Source organism: Trachypithecus francoisi, unplaced genomic scaffold (genome assembly GCF_009764315.1).
Source record: "Trachypithecus francoisi isolate TF-2019V2 unplaced genomic scaffold, Tfra_2.0 Lachesis_group5, whole genome shotgun sequence".
NCBI classification, from domain to species: domain Eukaryota; kingdom Metazoa; phylum Chordata; class Mammalia; order Primates; family Cercopithecidae; genus Trachypithecus; species Trachypithecus francoisi.
In genome coordinates this window covers 130439658-130458751 of record NW_022681470.1, presented here as the reverse complement: position 1 = coordinate 130458751, position 19094 = coordinate 130439658, and the positions used below count along the sequence as shown (strand labels likewise).

General features: G+C 48.4%; 1 protein-coding gene across 5 annotated transcripts; it reads left to right on the top strand.

Moving 5' to 3' along the window:
- Window positions 1-2357: 2357 nt before the first annotated feature.
- On the top strand, window positions 2358-17758 carry ZNF101 (zinc finger protein 101). 5 transcript variants are annotated; one of them, XM_033200374.1, is made up of 5 exons: window positions 2403-2748; window positions 14472-14653; window positions 14856-14982; window positions 15643-15703; window positions 16403-17758. In XM_033200374.1, the coding sequence occupies exons 3-5, from the start codon at window positions 14949-14951 to the stop codon at window positions 17520-17522; spliced, it is 1215 nt and encodes a 404-aa protein (XP_033056265.1). In that variant the 5' UTR covers window positions 2403-2748; window positions 14472-14653; window positions 14856-14948; the 3' UTR covers window positions 17523-17758. The 5 variants fall into 5 exon arrangements, with proteins under 5 accessions (XP_033056268.1, XP_033056265.1, XP_033056264.1 ...); XM_033200375.1 differs by lacking the exon at window positions 2403-2748 and adding an exon at window positions 3786-3855; XM_033200373.1 differs by lacking the exon at window positions 14472-14653 and having other exon boundaries at window positions 2406-2748.
- Window positions 17759-19094: the final 1336 nt, after the last annotated feature.

Here is a 19094-nt window from a genome sequence, read left to right as displayed (position 1 = left end):
GTTCCAGCGATTCTCCTGCCTCAGGCTCCCGAGTAGTTGGCCACAGGCGCGGGCCACTACGCCCGGTTAATTTTTTGCATTTTCAGTAGAGACAGGGTTTCACTATGTTGGCCAGGTTGGTCTCGAACTCCTGACCTCGTGATCCACCCGCCTCGGCCTCCCAAAGTGCTAGGATTACAGGCGTGAGCCAGCGTTCCCAGCCTAATGTTTTGTATTTTTAGTAGAGACTGGTTTCGCCATGTTGGCCAGGCTGGTCTTGAACTGGCCTCTGATAATCTGGCCGCCTCAGCCTCCCAAAGTGCTAGGATTACAGGTGTGAGCCACGGCACCCGGTCCTTGTCTTTTGTTTCGTTTTCTTGGGATGGCGTCTCACGCTCGCCCAAGCTGGAGAATATGCCTGGCTGCATATTCTTTTTTTTTTTTTTTTTTTTTTGAGACGGAGTCTCGCGCTGTCACCCAGGCTGGAGTGCTGTGGCCGGATCTCAGCTCACTGCAAGCTCCGCCTCCCGGGTTCACGCCATTCTCCTGCCTCAGCCTCCCAAGTAGCTGGGACTACAGGCGCCGCCACCTCGCCCGGCTAGTTTTTTGTAGTTTTTAGTAGAGACGGGGTTTCACCGTGTTAGTCAGGATGGTCTCGATCTCCTGACCTCGTGATCCGCCCGTCTCGGCCTCCCAAAGTGCTAGGATTACAGGCTTGAGCCACCGCGCCCGGCCGCATATTCTTAAGATACATGACTTTGTAAAAGGAGAAAGGAAATGTAATAGTACTTAATAATCAGATAGTATTGAATAAGATAATCTTCAGTAAAAATAGGAATGACATGTTTCTGTCCCATTATACAGTTCAGTATACTTACTTTTTCAGGTTTTTCTCCAATATTAATTGTTTCCCATGCAAGGTCCAACCTTCTGCTCTTGGAGTCTGGGACTGGACCCCTTTCTGGTAGCAATACCTTTATAGAATGTTTACTCCAGGCCAGGCAAGGGTGGCTCAGGCTTGTAATCCCAGCACTTTGGGAGGCCAAGGCGGGCGGATCACGAGGTCAGGAGATCGAGACCATCCTGGCTAACACGGTGAAACCCCGTCTCTACTAAAAATACAAAAAATAAAAATTAGCAGGGCATGGGGGAATGTGCCTGTAGTTCCAGCTACTCGGGAGGCTGAGGCAAGAGAATCGCTTACCTGGGAGGCGGAGGTTGCAGTGAGCCGAGGTCATGCTTACTGCACTCCAGCCTGGGGGACAGAGCCAGACTCCATCTCAAAAAGAAAAAAAGAAAAAGAGTGGTTTACTCCAGTTTCTCCCTGCATTTAATAATTTTGTTCCCTTTAAGGTATGTTTTTATTTTATTGACTGAAAACGAGTAGCCTGAGAAGTAAAGTGTAGGAAACCTTGGCCATGGGACTAATAGCCTCATCTTAAATTCCTGATCTCTGGAGGACATCAGGGCCTCCTACCTGTTCCAGTGACCTGGGAGTCTCCCCAGCCCCAAGGCATGGGGATGGCTTCGTTGAACATGGAGTCTGGAATTCCATGCACACTCGTGTGACCAGTGTTCTGGAAAAAGAAGCAGGAAGGGGCTGGGTGCAGTGGCTCACACCTGTAATCCCAACACTTTGAGAGGCCAAGGCGGGTGAATCGCGAGATCAGGAGTTCGAGACCAGCCTGGCCAACATGGTGAAACCCCATTTCTACTAAAAATACAAAAATTAGCCGGGAGTGGTGGCGGGCGCCTGAAATCCCGGTTACTTGGGAGGCTGAGGCAAGAGAATCGCTTGAAACTGAAAGGCGGAGGCTGCAGTGAGCTGAGATAGTGCCACTGCATTCCAGCCTGGGTGACAAGAGTGAAACTCCGTCTCCAAAAAAAAAAAAGCAGCAGCAGCAGCAGGAAGGACCCACTGAGTACAGGAAGCCGACAGGGCCTGCTCTGGAAAATCAGGAGCTGTAAGGTCAGCCGAGAGAAAGGACAAAGAGACTTGAAGTCAATCATGTAAATTTTATTAACCTGCTGAGCTGCCCCACCACAGTTAGAGGAGGCAGCCCCGCTTACAGACTACAGCAGGGCTTTATAGGGCAAGGAACTGGGTCGAGATGTGAGAACTGAGTTGGAGGTGCAGATGTCCTGACCGCATCCTGGCGATGTTTTTGCCAGCTTTGTTATGCAAGGTGGACAGGTGTTCTGACCGCATCCTGCAACTGTCTGCCAGTTCAGCTGAAGTCTTTTGAACAGTTAGTGGAAGGGTCAGTGGGGAGGGGATCTGCTCCTAGCCCGGGGGGAGTTGTGTGGAGGTCACAAAGGACTGTATTGTAAAACTTATGGGGGAAGGAGGGGAACAGTCTGGTTGGGTTGACCCTAACCGGAGCAAGTTCTGCTTCCATGCAAGCCCAAGTCTAAGGTCCCAGAGATAGTCCAGCCCTGCGAGGGGCTGCAGGTAGCACCTGTCAGTCACACCCCACACAGCTAGGATTCCGATCACTTCTCCTTGCCGCTCAAGCCCCAGGGGCGGGGCCTGGGGCGCCATCCAGTCGGAGGCGCTGGGGGGCAAACTGTCCAATCAGGTGCGCCGAGAGGAGGGGCAACTTCCAAAGCCGGAAGCGGTCAGTTTTCGCGCGGGCCCCCACGCGGCTCCGGGTTTTAGTTCCTCGGTGAAGCCCCTGGTGCCCCGGGTACCGCAGATTCTGTCGTGTGGGACCTGCTTTGGCTGCTCCAGCCCCAGGGAGGACCCAGGACACCCGGAAGCCGGAAATGGTGAGCGTGCGGAGTCGGGCGTCCAGAGACCTGAGGAAGAGTTGGTCGGAACCTGCAGTGGCGGGACCCGGGCCTCCCCGCCGCGACTGTGGGGTCTGGGACCCGAGTACCCCAGGCGCAGCTCGACCCTTGGTCTCCTCGGTCGCAGGGTGGAGCTGGACCAGCCGCCGGGACCCCGGGTGTCATGTCCCGACCCCGGAGCCCTCTCAGGGCAGCTCCGCGCCGGTAGCCCGCGTCTCCCCAGGTTGTGCTGGGGCTACAGGAGGGTCTTGGGGGGATCCTGCCTCGGGTGTGGAGTTCGTGCGGGAGGAGCCGTGGCCTGTGGGGTCCCCAGTTCCTCCTCCCTTAGGCGGCCCCCGTTTCCTTCGGAGTCTTTCAAAGGTGTGGGAAACTGGGTTTCAAACTCACGGCGCCGTCCCCCAGCCTCGCTCCTCCCAGGACTGCAGTAAATCCCTAAATTTCCCCGCATTCCTCAACCTTAAGTTCTCCCTCCACTACATCCGCTTCACATTATTATTATTTTCATTATTTCTATTATTTTTTGAGACGGAGTCTCGCTCTGTCGCCCAGGCTGGAATGCAGTGGCACAATCTCGACTCACTGCAACCTCCCCCTCCCGCGTTCAAGTGATTCTCCTGCCACAGCCTCCCGAGTAGCTGGAATTACAGGTGCCCGCCAACACGTCCAGCTAACTTGTATTTTTAGTAGAGACAGGTTCACCACGTTGGCCATGCTGAAGTCCTGATCTCAGATGTGTAAAGGTAAACTGAGGCTGGAACCGAACTGGGAACGAAGACACAAGGCAAATGGCAGTGAGAACAGCCTTTTATTAGGGCTTGCGGGCGAGGTTCCTTGGTCCAAAGGCGTGGGCCGAGGAAGTCGCGCTGAGGGAGGAGGGTAGGGGCTTATAGCCTGAGAGGTAGGGAAGCTGGTTGTGCAAACAGGGCCTGGGGGGTCTTGAAACTATTAGGGCAGGAGTTCAGTAAGGGTCAGGAGGAAGGGGTCTTTGGAAACTGTTAACCGAAACTGCTGTTTACCAACTTGTGGAATGCAGGTGAGCTGCAGGTCATGGGGGAGTGTGGTTGCCCAGCTGGAACTCTGATGCCTGTAAGTTTGCGGGTGTGTACAAGGGTGAAGGGAGTCATTAATAAAAGGCCTGCTATGCCGGGTAACGCCGCCATGTTGGGTCTAGATTCCTGCCTAACAAGGTGGTCTGCCTGCCTAGGTCTCCCAAAGTGCTGGGATTACAGGCTTGAGCCGCTGCGCCCAGCGTTTTAATTGTCATCTTTTCCAAGGAGCCCTAGATGGCACTTCTTAAAAGGTTCGTTTTCCGTTTGTGAACATTTCACATGCGAGCAAAGCAGAAAATAACCCCCAGACACTCCGATATTAAAAAAATCACTGTGCCTGCCCTCTTTTTACCTTCCCTAGGCGCGGACACCTTGTCAGACTGTCTTTGGGTGGAGGCTCCTCTTGGGAACTTCAGAGGGTATTGGGTCCTCAGCCCACCCTCCTATCTTTCTGGTCCTGGGTTTCAGGACCGTCCAGGGATTTGTTCCAGCTGCCCTCGGAAGAACGAGTGAAAAGTCTGTCCTGGTGTGGTTAATCTTTCCTGGTTGTTTGATTAGGCTTCCTAGGGAGGAGTTCTTTCTTTTGAAAATAAATTTCCTTAGGAAATTCCAGAGGGAGTCCCTGCTGTCCCTTGGGGGTGGGGTGGGGCCAGAAACAGTAGAAAGAAACTTCTGAGGCAGCTCAGGCTGGAATGCCGTGGCACAGTCATGGCTTACTACAGCCTCAACCTCTGCGGCCCAAGCAATCCTCCTGCCTCAGGCAGGCTCCCAAGAAGCTGGGACCATAGGCCTGCGCCATGCCTGGCTAATTTTTATTATTTTGTAGAGACAAGGTCTCACTATGTTGCCCAATCTGGTCTGGAAGTCAAAAGGGATTCTCCTGCCCAGGTGGCTCACGCCTGTAATTCCAGCACTTTGGGAGGTTGGGGCGGGAAGATCTCTTGAGCCCAGAAGTTTGAGACCAGCCTGGGCAACGTGGCGAGACCCCATTTCTACAACAAATACAAAAATTAGCTGGGTATGGTGGCGCATGCCTGTAGTCTCAGGAGACTGAGGTGGGAGAGTCACCTGAGCCTGAGAGGTTGAAACTGCCGTTAGCCGTCATTGCGCCACTGCACTCCAGCCTGTACTACAGAGTGAGACCTTTTTTTTTTTTTTTTTTGAGACGAGTCTCGCTCTGTCGCCCGGACTGGAGTGCAGTGGCCAGATCTCAGCTCACTGCAAGCTCTGCCTCCTGGGTTTACGCCATTCTCCTGCCTCAGCCTCCCGAGTAGCTGGGACTACAGGCGCCAGCCACCTCGCCCGGCTAGTTTTTGTATTTTTAGTAGAGACGGGGTTTCAGCGTATTAGCCAGGATGGTCTCGATCTCCTGACCTCGTGATCCGCCCGTCTCGGCCTCCCAAAGTGCTGGGATTACAGGCTTGAGCCACCGCGCCCGGCCGAGACCTTTTTTTTAAAAAAAGGAAATCGTCCATTATGGCTGCAGAATATGAATACATTCCCACAAAAAAAAAAAAAAAGGCATGGTAGGCCGGGCGCGGTGGCTCACGCCTGTCTGTACTCCCAGCACTTTGGGAGGCAGAGGCGGGCGGATCACAAGGTCGGGAGATGGACACCATCCTGGCTAACACAGGGAAACTCCGTCTCTACTAAAAATACAAAAAAATTAGCCGGGCGTGGTGGCGAGCGCCTGCAGTCCCAGCTACTCCGGAGGCTGAGGCAGGAGAATGGCGTGAACCTGGGAGGCGGGGCTTGCAGTGAGCCAGAGATCGCGCCACTGAACTGCAGCCTGGGCGACAGAGCCAGACTCTGTCTCAGAAAACAAAAACAAAAAAGGTATGGTAGATACGCAGAAATTACTGATTTACAAAGATTCACCAGCACATCAGTTCCTCTCCTTTGCAGGCTGGGGAATTTGTGATGGTGGATAACTGTTCTGTTTTGTGTTATCTGGATTTGACAGATTAATGCTGAGTCCTTTGGGATAAGTTTGGCAACATCTAGAAGTAGTCAGATATGATCTTTTGTTTACTGAATGGTTTATTACGGAAAAAATACTGAATGACATCTGAAAGTGATAGTTATTCATCTCTTTTCCTAAGGATACTATTCCTACTCATAGGGCTCTCTCATGTTCTCATGTAATCACAGTTATTTCCCAGAGTTGCTGCCCCCTGATATTAATACCATCATCTGGGGTGTTAGGATTTCTTTCTTTTTCTTTTTTTTTTTTTTTTTTTTTTTTTTGCGACGGAGTCTTGCTCAGTTGCCCAGGCTGGAGTGCAGTGGCGCGATTTTGGCTCACTGTAAGCTCCGCCTCCTGGATTCACGCCATTCTCCTGCCTCAGCCTCCCGAGTAGCTGGGACTACAGGCGCCTGTCACCATGCCCGGCTAATTTTTTTTGTATTTTTAGTAGAGACGGGATTTCACCATGTTAGCCAGGATGGTCTCTATCTCCTGACCTCGTGATCCACCTGCCTCAGCCTCCCAAAGTGTTGGGATTACAGGCGTGAGCCACCGAGCCCGGCTGGGTGTTAGGATTTCAATGTGAATTTGGGGTTGCTGGAGTGCAGTGGCTCCATCTCAGCTCATTGCAAACTCCGCCTGTCAGGTTCAAGCAATTCTTCTGCCTCAGCCTCCTGAGTAGCTGGGATTACAGGCGCCCATCATCACGCCCAGCTAATTTTTGTATTTTTTTAGTAGAGACGGGGTTTCACCATGTTGGCCAAGCTGGTCTTGAACTCCTGACCTCAGGTGATCCACCTGCCTTGGCCTCCCAAAGTGCTGGGATTACAGGTGTGAGCCACTGTCCCTGGCCTTTTTTTTTTTTTTTTGAGACAGTCTTGCTCTGTCATCCAGGCTGGAGTGCAGTGGTGCAATCTCAGCTCACTGCAACCTCTGCCTCCCTGGTTCAAGCGATTCTCATGCCTCAGCATCCCAAGTAGCTGGGACTACAAGTACTGGTGACTATGGTGAGCCTCCATCCCTGGCCTTTTTTTTTTTTTCTTTTCTTTTCTTTTTTTTTTTTTTGAGACAGTCTTGCTCTGTCATCCAGGCTGGAGTGCAGTGGTGCAATCTCAGCTCACTGCAACCTCTGCCTCCCTGGTTCAAGCGATTCTCGTGCCTCAGCATCCCAAGTAGCTGGGACTACAAGTACCTGCCACCATGCCTGGCTAATTTTTTTTTTTTTTTTTTTTTGAGATGGAGTCTTGCTCTGTCGCCCAGGCTGGAGTGCAGTGGCGCAGTCTCAGCTCACTGCAACCTCCGCCTCCCAGGCTCAAGCGATTCTCTTGCCTCAGCCTCCCGAGTAGCTGGGATTACAGGCACGTGCCACAGCACCCAGCTAATTTTTGTATTTTTAGTAGAGACGGAGTTTCACCATATTGGCCATGCTGGTCTTGAACTCCTGACCTCAGGTGCTCCATCCGCCTCGGCCTCTTAAAGTGCTGGGAATACCGTCGTGAGCCACCGTGCCCAGCCTAATTTTTGTATTTTTAGTAGAGACAGGGTTTCGCCATGTTGGCCAGGCTGGTCTTGAACTCCTGACCTCAGGTGATCCACCTGCCTCAGCCTTCCAAAGTGCTGTGATTACAGGTGTGAACCACTGCGCCTGGCCTGATATTTTTCAGTGTATATTTTTTTCATCATAATCATTTTATTCACGAGACATTTTCAGACTTCAAGAAAAATTTCAGTAGGCTTTGTTATTTTCTAAAAATTTATTTCAGCAGCTTGTAACTAGCAATTCAAGATGAACTGAGGGCAGGAACACTGGCAAACACCTGTAATTCTAGGTACTTGAGAGGCTGAGGCAGGAGGATCAATTGAGCCCAGGAGTTCAAGTCCAGCCTGGGCAACATAGTGAGATGCCTGTCTCTTAAAAAAATGTGTGTTTGTGTGTATATATAAAAATTATATGTATGATTTTATATATGTATTTATAAATTATATGTATGATTATATATTTATAAATTTATTTATTTTATTTTTTTACTTTCGCAACAGAGTCTCGCCCTGTTGCCCAGGCTGGAGTGCAGTGGTACAATCTCGCCTCACTGCAACCTCCGCCTCGCAGGTTCAAGCGATTCTCCTGCCTCAGCCTCCTAAGTAGCTGGGATTACAGGCGTCCTCTACCACACCCAGCTAATTTTTTGTAGCTTTAGTAGAGATGGGGGTTTCACGATGTTGGTCAGGCTGGTCTCGAACTCCTGACCTCATGATCCCCCTGCCTCGGCCTCCCAAAGTGTTGGGATTACAGGCGTGAGCCACCATGCCTGGCCCTATTGTTTTTGCTATTTTGGGTTTTTTGAGTTTTTTTTTTTTTTTTTTTGAGACAGAGTCTCGCTCTGTCGCCCAGGCTGGAGTGCAGTGGCCGGATCTCAGCTCACGGCAAGCTCCGCCTCCCGGGTTTACGCCATTCTCCTGCCTCAGCCTCCCGAGGAGCTGGGACTGCAGGCGCCTGCCACCTCGCCCGGCTAGTTTTTTGTATTTTTTAGTAGAGACGGGGTTTCACCGGGTTAGCCAGGATGGTCTCGATCTCCTGACCTCGTGATCCGCCCATCTTGGCCTCCCAAAGTGCTGGGATAACAGGCTTGAGCCACCACACCCGGCCAAGATTCTATATACATTTTATTTAATTAATTATTATTATTATTTTTTGAGACAGTCTCACTGTTGCCCAGGCTGCAGTTCAGTGGCGTGATCTTGGCTGTCTACAACCTCTGCTCCCCAGGTTCAAGCGATTCTCCTGCCTCAGCCTCCCAAGTACCTGGGATTACAGGCACCTGCCACCACTAATTTTTTCTATTTTTAGTAGACATTGGGTTTCAACATGTTGGCTAGGCCAGCGTGAAACTCCTGAGCTCAGGCAGTCCTCCCACTTCGACTTCTCAGTGTGTTGGGATTACAGGCGTGAGCCACTGTGACTGGCTGGTATTTTTATTTCTGGAAAAAAAAACAAAAACAAAAAACAGACACAGGATTTTGATAGGGATTGTATTGAATTTGCAGATAATTTTGGGTACTATTACCTTCCAAATAATGTAGAGTCTCTTTTTTCTTTGACACAAAGTCTTGCTCTATTGCCTAGACTGGAATGCAGTGGCACAGTCTTGGCTCACTATAGCCTCCACCTCCTGGGTTCAAGCGATTCTTCTGCCTCAGCCTCCCAAGTAGCTGGGACTACAAGCGCATGCCACCACGCCTGGCTAATTTTTTTGTGTATTTTTATTAGAGATGGGATTTTACCATGTTGGCCAGGCTGGTCTGAAACTCCTGACCTTAGGTGATTTGCCTGGCTTTTTTTTTTTTTTTTTTTTTTTTTTTTTTGAGATGGAGTCTTGCTCTGTCCCCAGGCTGGGGTTCAATGCATGATCTTGGCTCACTGCAACCTCCACCTCCTGGGTTCATGCAATTCTCCTGTCTCAGTCTCTGGAGTAGCTGGGATTATAGGCACACGCCACCACACTTGGCTAATTTTTGTATTTTCAGTAGAGACGGGGTTTCACCATGTTAACCAGACTGGTCTCGACCTCCTGGCTTTGTAATTCTCCCATGTTGGCCTCCCAAAGTGCTAGGATTGCAGACATGAGCTACCGCACCCAGCCAAATAATGTAAAGTCTTGAACACATGAACACAAGATATTTTTCAATTCGTGTCTTTAATTTCATTTAGCAACATTTTGTTGTTTTCAGTGTACAAATAGTCTTTTGACTTCTTGGTTTTGTAATTCCTAAGTGTTCAATTCTTTTTTTTTTTTTTTTTTTGAGATGGAGTCTGTCACCCAGGCTGGAATGCAATGGTGTGATCTCAACTCACTGCAACCTCTGCCACCCGAATTCAAGTGATTCTCCTGCCTCAGCCTCCCAAGTAGTTGGGCTTTCAGGTGCCTGCCACCGCGCCCAACTGATTTTTGTATTTTTAGTAGAGATGGGGTTTCACCATCTTGGCCAGGCTGGTCTTGAACTCCTAACCTTGTGATCCACCCGTCTTGGCCTCCCAAAGTGCTGGGATTACAGATAGGAGCCACTGCGCCCCACCTATTCAATTCTTTTTGGTGCTATTGTTTGTAGTATTGTTTTCTTAATTTCTTTTTTTCATTATTCATTTATGGTGCATATAAGTGCAACTGACTTTTTTGGTCTTGAGACAGTCTCCCTCTGTTGCCCAGACTGGAGTACAATGGTGTGATCTCAGCTTACTGCAACCTCTGCCTCCTGGGTTCAAGTGATTCTCCTGCCTCAGCCTCTCGAGTAGCTGGGACTACAGGCATGGGTTACCACACCTGGCTAATTTTGTATTTTTAGTAGAGATGGGGTTTCACCATGCTGGCCAGGCTGGTCTCGAACTTCTGACCTCAAGTGATCTACCCGCCTCGTCCTCCCAAAGTGCTGGGATTACAGGCGTGAGCCACTGCACCTGGCCCCATTGTTTTTCATATATTGAAGCATCCTTGCATTTTGTGGATAAATCTCTCTTGATCATGTTGTATAATCCTTTAAATATGACAGGTATGATTTGCTAGCATTTGTTGAGGATTTTTTGCATTGATATTCATAAAGGACATTTGTGGTTTTCTTTTTTGTAGTGTCAGCATAATTTTGACTTCATAGAGGGAGTTTGGAAATGTCTCCTCTTCAGTTTTGGAAGAATTTGAGGAGGATTGATAGCAATTCTTTTTTAAATATTTGGTGGATTTCAGCAGTGAAACTCTTTGGTGTTCTGTGTTTTGTATTTGTTGAGGTTTTTTAAATTATTATTTTTGAGATGAGTCTTGCTCTTTTGCCCAGGCTGGAGTATAGTGGCACAATCTTGGCTGACTGCAACCTCTGCCTCCTGGGTTCAAGCGATTCTCCTGCCTCAGCCTCCTGAGTAGCTGGGATTACAGGCATGCACCACCATGCCCAGCTAATTTTTGTATTTTTAGTAGAGACAGGGTTTCACCATTTTGATCAGGCTGGTTCTGAACTCCTGACCTCGTGATCTGCCTGCCTCAGCCTCCCAAACTGCTGGGATTATAGGTGTGAGCCATCACGCCCGGCCTATTATTATTACTTTTTTGAGACAGAGTCTCGCTCTGTCGCCCATGCAGGAGTGCAGTGGCGTGATCTCGGTGCACTGCAACCTCCGCCTCCCAGGTTCATGCCATTCTCCTGCCTCAGCCTCCTGAGTAGCTGGGACTACAGGCGCCTGCCGCCATGCTTGGCTAATTTTTTGTATTTTTAGTAGAGACAGGGTTTCACTGTGTTAGCCAGGATGGTCTTGATCTCCTGACCTCATGATCTGCCCACCTCTGCCTCCCAAAGTGCTGGGATTACAGGCGTGAGCCACTGCGCCTGGCCAATTTATTAATTTTCTTTTTTTTTTCTTTTTTTTTTTGAGACGGAGTCTCACTCTGTCGCCCAGGCTGGAGTGCAGTGGCCGGATCTCAGTCACTGCAAGCTCCGCCTCCCGGGTTTATGCCGTTCTCCTGCCTCAGCCTCCCGAGTAGCTGGGACTATAGGTGCCCGCCACCTCGCCTGGCTAGTTTTTTGTATTTTTTAGTAGAGACGGGGTTTCACCGTGTTAGCCAGGATGGTCTCGATCTCCTGACCTCGTGATCCGCCCATCTCGGCTTCCCAAAGTGCTGGGATTACAGGCTTGAGCCACCCGCCCGGCCTAATTTTCTTAATTTATTTTATTTTTTTGAGACGGAGTTTCACTCTTGTTGCCCAGGCTGGAGTGTAATGGCGTAATCTTGGCTCACTGCAAGCTGCGCCTCCCAGGTTCATGTGATTCTCCTGCCTCTGCCTCCCAAGTAGCTAGGATTACACGCGCCTGCCACCACACCCAGGTACTTTTTTGTATTTTTAGTAGAGACGGAGTTTCACCATGTGTGCCAGGCTGGCCTCGAACTCCTGACTTAAGGGGATCCACCCGCCTTGGCCTCCCAAAGTGCTGGAATTAACAGGCATGAGCCCCCGTGCCCGGCTGTTTTTTGTTTTTTTTTGTTTTTTTTTTTTAATTTATTACTATGTCAATCTCCTATTACTACAGCTCTATTCAGATTTTTTGTTTTTTCATGACTCGGTCTTGGTATATTGTGTATGTGTAGACATTTGTCCACGTAATCAATTATCTAGTTTGCCGAAGTATTCTGAAGGACTTCTGAAATTAAGCCTCAGTTGTACAGTCGTATAGTTTTTTGTGCTCTGCTGTATGTATGTATTCTGCTGCTGCCGTTGTGAGTGTAAGGGTTGAGGTGAGGGGAAGCATTCTATTGACCTATGACTTAGCCTCATTTAAAGATAATAGGCGGGGCACAGTGGCTTATGCATGTAGTCCCAGCACTTTCAGAGGCGAAGGTGGGCAGATCGCTTTAGCCTAGGAGTTTGAGAGGAGCCTGGGCAACACAGGGAGATCCTATCTCTACAAAAAATACAAAAATTAGCTGGGTGTGGTGGTAGTAGGGGATGAAGTGGGAGGATCGCTTGAGCCTGGAAGGTTAAGACTGCAGGGGCCATGATTGTACCACTGCACTCTAGTCTGGACAACAGAGTAAGATCCTATCTCAAAAAAAATATTATATCAATCTTTATTTATTTATTTATTTGGAGACAAAGTCTCACTCTGTCACCCAGGCTGGAGTGCAGCAACAGAATCCTAGCTCACTGCAGCCTTGAATTCCTGGGCTCAAGCAATCGTCCTGCCTTAGCTTCCCAAGTAGCTAGGACCACAGGCACCTGCTAACATACCCTGCTAATGTTTACAAAATTTTTTTGGGGGCCTGCTGGGGGATGGTAAGGGGAGGGAGAACATCAGGATAAATAGTTAATGCACGTGGGGCTTAATACCTAGATGATGGGTTGATGGGTGCAGCAAACCACCATGGCACTTGTTTACCTATGTAACCTGCACGTCCTGCACATGTATCCTGGAACTTAAACGTTTAAAGTGAAAGTTCAGTTCCATTATTACTATGCAAAAATGTAATGTATTAAATTTCTGCATGTTAATAGAGCAAAAAAAAAAAAAAAAATTTTTTTTCTGGAGATGGCCACAACTTTTACTTTTTTTTGTTTTTTGAGATGGAGTCTTGCTCTTTTGCCCAGGCTGACCACACCTGGCTAATTTTTGTATTTTGTATTTTTATTTTTATTTATTTATTTATTTTTGAGACGGAGTCTCGCTCTGTCGCCCGGTCTGGAGTGCAGTGGCCGGATCTCAGCTCACTGCAAGCTCCGCCTCCTGGGTTTACGCCATTCTCCTGCCTCAGCCTCCCAAGTAGCTGGGACTACAGGCGCCCGCCACCTCGCCCGCCTCGTTTTTTTGTATTTTTTAGTAGAGACCGGGTTTTACTCTTAGCCAGGATGGTCTCGATCTCCTGACCTCGTGATCCGCCCGTCTCGGCCTCCCAAAGTGCTAGGATTACAGGCTTGAGCCACCGCGCCTGGCCAATTTTTGTATTTTTAATACAGACTGGTTTTCACCATGTACGCCAGGCTGGTCTTTAACTCCTGACCTCAAGTGTTCTGCCCTACGACTCTATGATGTCTGCTCTATTATTAACCAAGTTTTCATATGAATACTGGCCCATTGAAGACTGTCTTCTTTTCCTTTCATCTATTTGTGTATCTCCCTGCTAATAGTATGCTGTCCTGAATGTGATGGTTTGGAAATCCTTGGTGTTTGTTAGGCAAGCCATCCACCAGCTATTCAGGAGGCTTTGGCAATTATTAGATGTTAATTCTTGCACACCAGGTGGTGGGAGGTTTGGAAAAGTAGCTTTTGTTGACCTAAAATGTCTGTTTTGAGGATTTTTTTTTTTTTTTTTTTTTTTTGAGACAGAGTCTCGCTCTGTTGCCCAGGCTGGAGTGCAGTGGCATGATCTCGGCTCACTGCAATCTCCACTTACTGGGTTCAAGTGATTCTTCTGCCTCAGGCTCCCAAGTAGCTGGGACTACAGGCATGTGCCATCACGCCCGGCTAATTTTTTGTATTTTTAGTAGAGATGGGGTTTCACCATGTTGGCCAGGCTGGTCTCAAACTCCTGTCCTCAAGTAATCCACCCGCCTCGGCCTCCCAAAGTGCTGCGATTACAGGTGTGAGTCACCATGCCCAGCTGTATTGGGTATTTATGAAATTGTATAAGGATATCATTTGGAAAAAGGGACATCTTATTGAGGTTTTTCCTGGAACACGTGTCATCTTTCCACTTACTCCATTCTGCTTTGATAGAAATTTTAAAATTCTTCCATGAGGACAATTAAATATTGATTATGAGTCTTATTTACTAGATTAAATTTGGTCTAGAGTAAACTGCTTGCAACCTTCAGAATATTCTCTCTTGGTATAACCACATGGGATGAGCTCAGTTCCCCAGTGGACAAGTTGTGACAACACGTGTGACATATGTCTGCCAGGAAAGCTCATTAAAGACTCAGTGCCCAGAGTGTTTTTTGGGGGCTAGTCTCCTAGGCACCGCTGCTAGTTTGGAGCAAAAGAGTAAGCTTTCAGAAGGAAAACAGTTCAGTCAGTACCATCCTGTTTGTCAATACTAAACCGTTTAGCCACAGTGAGCCACTTTGTCACTTAGGTTGATGGGATCCCTCCCGTAGTCTGAGTTCGCCCTGATAGTAGCAAAGGTTTAACTTGGTGAACACGCCTTTCTAAGGATACCCAGACTCAGGACTGCTGAAAGGAGTGCTGTCTGCGCACCAGGTGGTGGCAGTTTGTTGTGACAGGTACTAGAGATCCTCTCTACAAAGAGCATTCGGGGCAACGCAGCAGCACAACTGACTCCCTGGACCCACCACGGAGAGGGTGATCCTCCTCTGCGGCTGGCTCTCTGAATAGGTCGGCTCTCTGAGTAGGTCGGTTCTCACACCGGAACTGCTGTGAGGGAGGAAGTGCATGTAGATAGAGAGGAGGAGGCTGATGACTCAGTCATGGAGTGAATGTTTGGAGAACCCGGTGTCATGGGATCACTCATGTATTGAGTAGAGATCCCCAGTGCTGAGTCTCACCCCTCCTCCTCCACCCCTGTGGGATGTTTCAGGACTCAGTGGCCTTTGAGGATGTGGCTGTGAACTTCACCCAGGAGGAGTGGGCTTTGCTGAGTCCTTCCCAGAAGAATCTCTACAGAGATGTGATGCTGGAAACCTTCAGGAACCTGGCCTCTGTCGGTAAGAAGGACAACATTTCCTTCCTTAGTGAATTAGAAGACAAGTGTGCTTTGGTCACCAGTGTGGTTGCACAATTTGGAATGTGGAAAGAGAATATGTTGGTGAATAAATCGGGCATCGTGGCCCAGGTACAGTGGCTTACCCCTGTAATCCTAGTGTTTTGGGAAGCCACGGTGGGAGGACTGCTTGAGTCTAGGAGTTTGAGACCATCTTGGGCAACATGATGAGACCCTGTCTCTTTAAAAAAAAAAAACAGTGGTGGGGAGTGGGCAATTGTGGTGGCTCATGCCTATAATCCCAGCACTTTGGGAGGCTGAGACAGGTGGATCACCTGAGGTCAGGAGTTTGGGACCAGCCTGGTCAACGTGGCGAAACCTCGTCTCTACTAAAAATACAAAATTAGCTGGGTGTGGCAGTGCATACCTGTAATCCCAGCTACTCGGGAGGCTGAGGAAGGGGAATCACTAGAACTCAGGAGGTGGAGGCTGCAGTGAGCAACGACTGTGTCACTGCACTCCAGCCTGCATGGCAGAGTGAGACTTTGTTTCAAAAAAAAAAAAAAAAATCAGGTATTGTGGCAGTGTTTAATGAACTTAGAACCAAGTGATTTTTCTGTAATTTTAGGTAATTCATAATGATTTCTCTGGGTCTACATTTTAGGAATCCAATGGAAAGACCAGGACACTGAGAATCTGTACCAAAATCTGGGGATTAAGCTAAGGTAATCTGCACTCACAAGAGGAAGAATGTAATAAAGATTCTCTTGAGGGAAATCTTAGCATGTCAGGAAAATTAAAAAAAAAAAACAAGACAAATAAGTACAATGTTAGATTTTTAACTGATTATTAGAAGATTGCCACCAAAAATCTATCCTTCAATGTAATATAGATGTTGAGTGTCTGGACAGGGTACTAAGAATCTGTGACATGGATGTCACTGTTTGGATAATAGCTATGGGGAGCTGGGTAGCAGAATCATCAGTACACTTCCTTTTTTTTTTTTTTTTTTGAGACGGAGTCTCGCTCTGTCACCCAGGCTGGAGTGCAGTGGCCAGATCTCAGCTCACTGCAAGCTCCGCCTCCCGGGTTCGCGCCATTCTCCTGCCTCAGCCTCCCGAGTAGCTGGGACTACAGGCGCCGCCACCTCGCCTGGCTAGTTTTTTGTATTTTTAGTAGAGGCGGGGTTTCACCGTGTTAGCCAGGATGGTCTCGATCTCCTGACCTCGTGATCCGCCCATCTCGGCCTCCCAAAGTGCTGGGATTACAGGCTTGAGCCACCGCGCCCGGCCCTACTTCCTTTCTAATAATTCTGACCTGGCAGAAAAGCTACACTTTTCCTGATTTTGGTAGCAGCATAAGTCTTAAGACATGTCAATTAATAGAAAGGCATTAATAAACCATGTGCTTGTCATTTTTCATAGAAGTCTGGTGGAGAGACTCTGTGGACGGAAAGAAGGGAGTGAACACAGAGAAACCTTCAGCCAGATTCCTGATTGTCACCTGAACAAGAAAAGTCATACTGGAGTGAAGCCATGCAAATGCAGCGTGTGTGGGAAAGTCTTCCTCCGTCATTCATTCCTGGACAGGCACATGAGAGCTCATGCTGGACACGAAAGATCCCAGTGTGGTGGGGAATGGGGAGAGAAGCCCCGTAAACAGAAACAACATGGGAAAGCCTCCATCTCTCCCAGTAGTGGTGCACAGCGCACAGTAACACCAACTCGAAAGAGACCTTATGAATGCAGGGTGTGCGGGAGAGCCTTTAATTCTCCTGATTTATTTCAAATCCATCAAAGAACTCACACTGGAAAGAGGTCCTATAAATGTAGGGAAATAGTGAGAGCCTTCACCGTTTCCAGTTTCTTTCGAAAACATGGAAAAATGCATACTGGAGCAAAACGCTATGAATGTAAATACTGTGGAAAACCTATCGATTATCCCAGTTTATTTCAAATTCACGTTAGAACTCACACTGGAGAAAAACCTTACAAATGTAAACAATGTGGTAAAGCCTTCATTTCCGCAGGTTACCTTCGGACACATGAAATCAGATCTCACACGCTGGAGAAATCCCACCAATGTCAGGAATGTGGGAAAAAATTCAATTGCTCCAGTTCCCTTCACAGACATAAAAGAACCCATAGTGGAGTGAAACTCTACAAATGTCAGAAATGTGCCAAAGTCTTTAGATGCCCCTCATCCCTTCGAGAACATGAAAGGGCGCACACTGGAGAAAGACCTTATGAATGTAATAAATGTGGTAAAACCTTCAATTATCCCAGTTGTTTTCGAAGACATAAAAAAACTCATAGCGGAGAAAAGCCATATGAATGTAAAAGGTGTGGTAAAGCCTTTGGGTGGTGCAGTTCCCTACGAAGACATGAAATGATTCACACTGGAGAAAAACCCTTTGACTGTAAACAGTGTGGTAAAGTCTTTACTTTTTCATATTACCTTAGGCTTCATGAAAGAACTCATTTGGCCGGGCGCAGCCGCTGCTTTGGCAGGAGGCACGGGGATCACCTGAGCCCAGGAGTTTGAGACCAGCCTGGGCAACATAAGAAGGCCCCACATCGGCCGGGTGCGGTGGCTCGTGCCTGTAATCCCAGCACTTTGGGAAGCCGAGGCGGGTGGATCACCTGAGGTCCAGAGTTCGAGACCAGCCTGGCCAACATGGTGAAACCCCATCTCTACTAAAAATACAAAAAAATTAGCTGGGCATGGTGGCAGGCACCTGTAATCCCAGCTACTCGGGAGGCTGAGGCAGGAGAATCGCTTGAACCCAGGAGGCAACCCGGGAGGTTACAGTGAGCCGAGATCACGCCATTGCACTACAGCCTGGGCGACAAAAGCAAGACTCCATCTCAAAAAAAAAAAAAAGAAAAGAAGGCCCCATACTGTGTGGTGGCTCACGCCTGTAATCCCAGCACCTTGGGAAGCCAAAGTGGGCAGATCACGAGGTCTGGAGATCGAGACTGTCCTGGCCAACACGGTGAAACCCCATCTCTACTAAAAATACAAAAATTAGCCAGGTGTGGTGGTGTGTGCCTGTCATCCAAGCTACTCGGGAGGCTGAGACGGGAGAATTTCTTGAACCAGGGACTTGGAGTTGTAGTGAGCCGAGATCGCGCCACTGCACTCTAGCCTGGCGACAGAGTGAGACTTCGTCTCAAAACAAAACAAAAAGAAGGCCCTGGGAGGCTGAGGCAGGAGAATGGCGTAAACCCGGGAGGCGGAGCTTGCAGTGAGCCGAGATCGTGCCACTGCACTCCAGCCTGGGCGACAGAGCGAGACTCCGTCTCAAAAAAAAAAAAAAAAAAAAAAAGGCCCCATATCTCCAAAGAAAAAAAAATTAACTGGGTGGGGTGGTGCATACCTGTAGTTCCAGCTGCTCAGAAAGCTGAGGCGGGAGGATCGCTTCAGCCTGGGAGGTTGAGGCTGCAGTGAGCTGAGATTGTGCCACTGCACTCCAGCATGGATGACAGAGTGAGACTGTCTCAAAAGAAAAAAAAAAAAATAGTTCTCATTTATACAGGAGATAAAGCCTATGAATGTAAGGAATATGGGAATGCATGCAGTTTCCAAAGATATGAAAAGACTAACTGGAAAAAAATCCAAAGACCTCAGATATCCCAGTTCTATTCAGAGCCATAAAAGGACTAATACTGGAGAAAAATTGTAGAAATGTACAGAATATGGGGAAACTCTCATTGCTATCATCTCCATTCAAAGACACATGTCAGTGCACAGTGGAGATGGATGATATGAATCGAAGAATACACACTGGATGGAAATGTTAGTAGTTTGGAAAATACAGGAAACTTCATTTTTAACAATTATTAAAATTCACATGGGCTGTGCACAGTGGCTCTCGCCTGTAATCCCAGCACTTTGGGAGGTTAGGGTGGGTGGACTGCTTTAGGCCAGGTGTTTGAGACCAGCCTGGCAACATGGAGAAACCCCATGTATACAAAAAATACAAAAGTTAGCCAGGGATGATGGTGTTCGTCTGTAATCCCAGCTACTCAGGAAGCTAAGGTGGGAGGATTGCTTGAGCTTGGAAGGTCGAGGTTGCAATGAGTGGAGATTGCACCACTGGACTCCAGCCTGGAC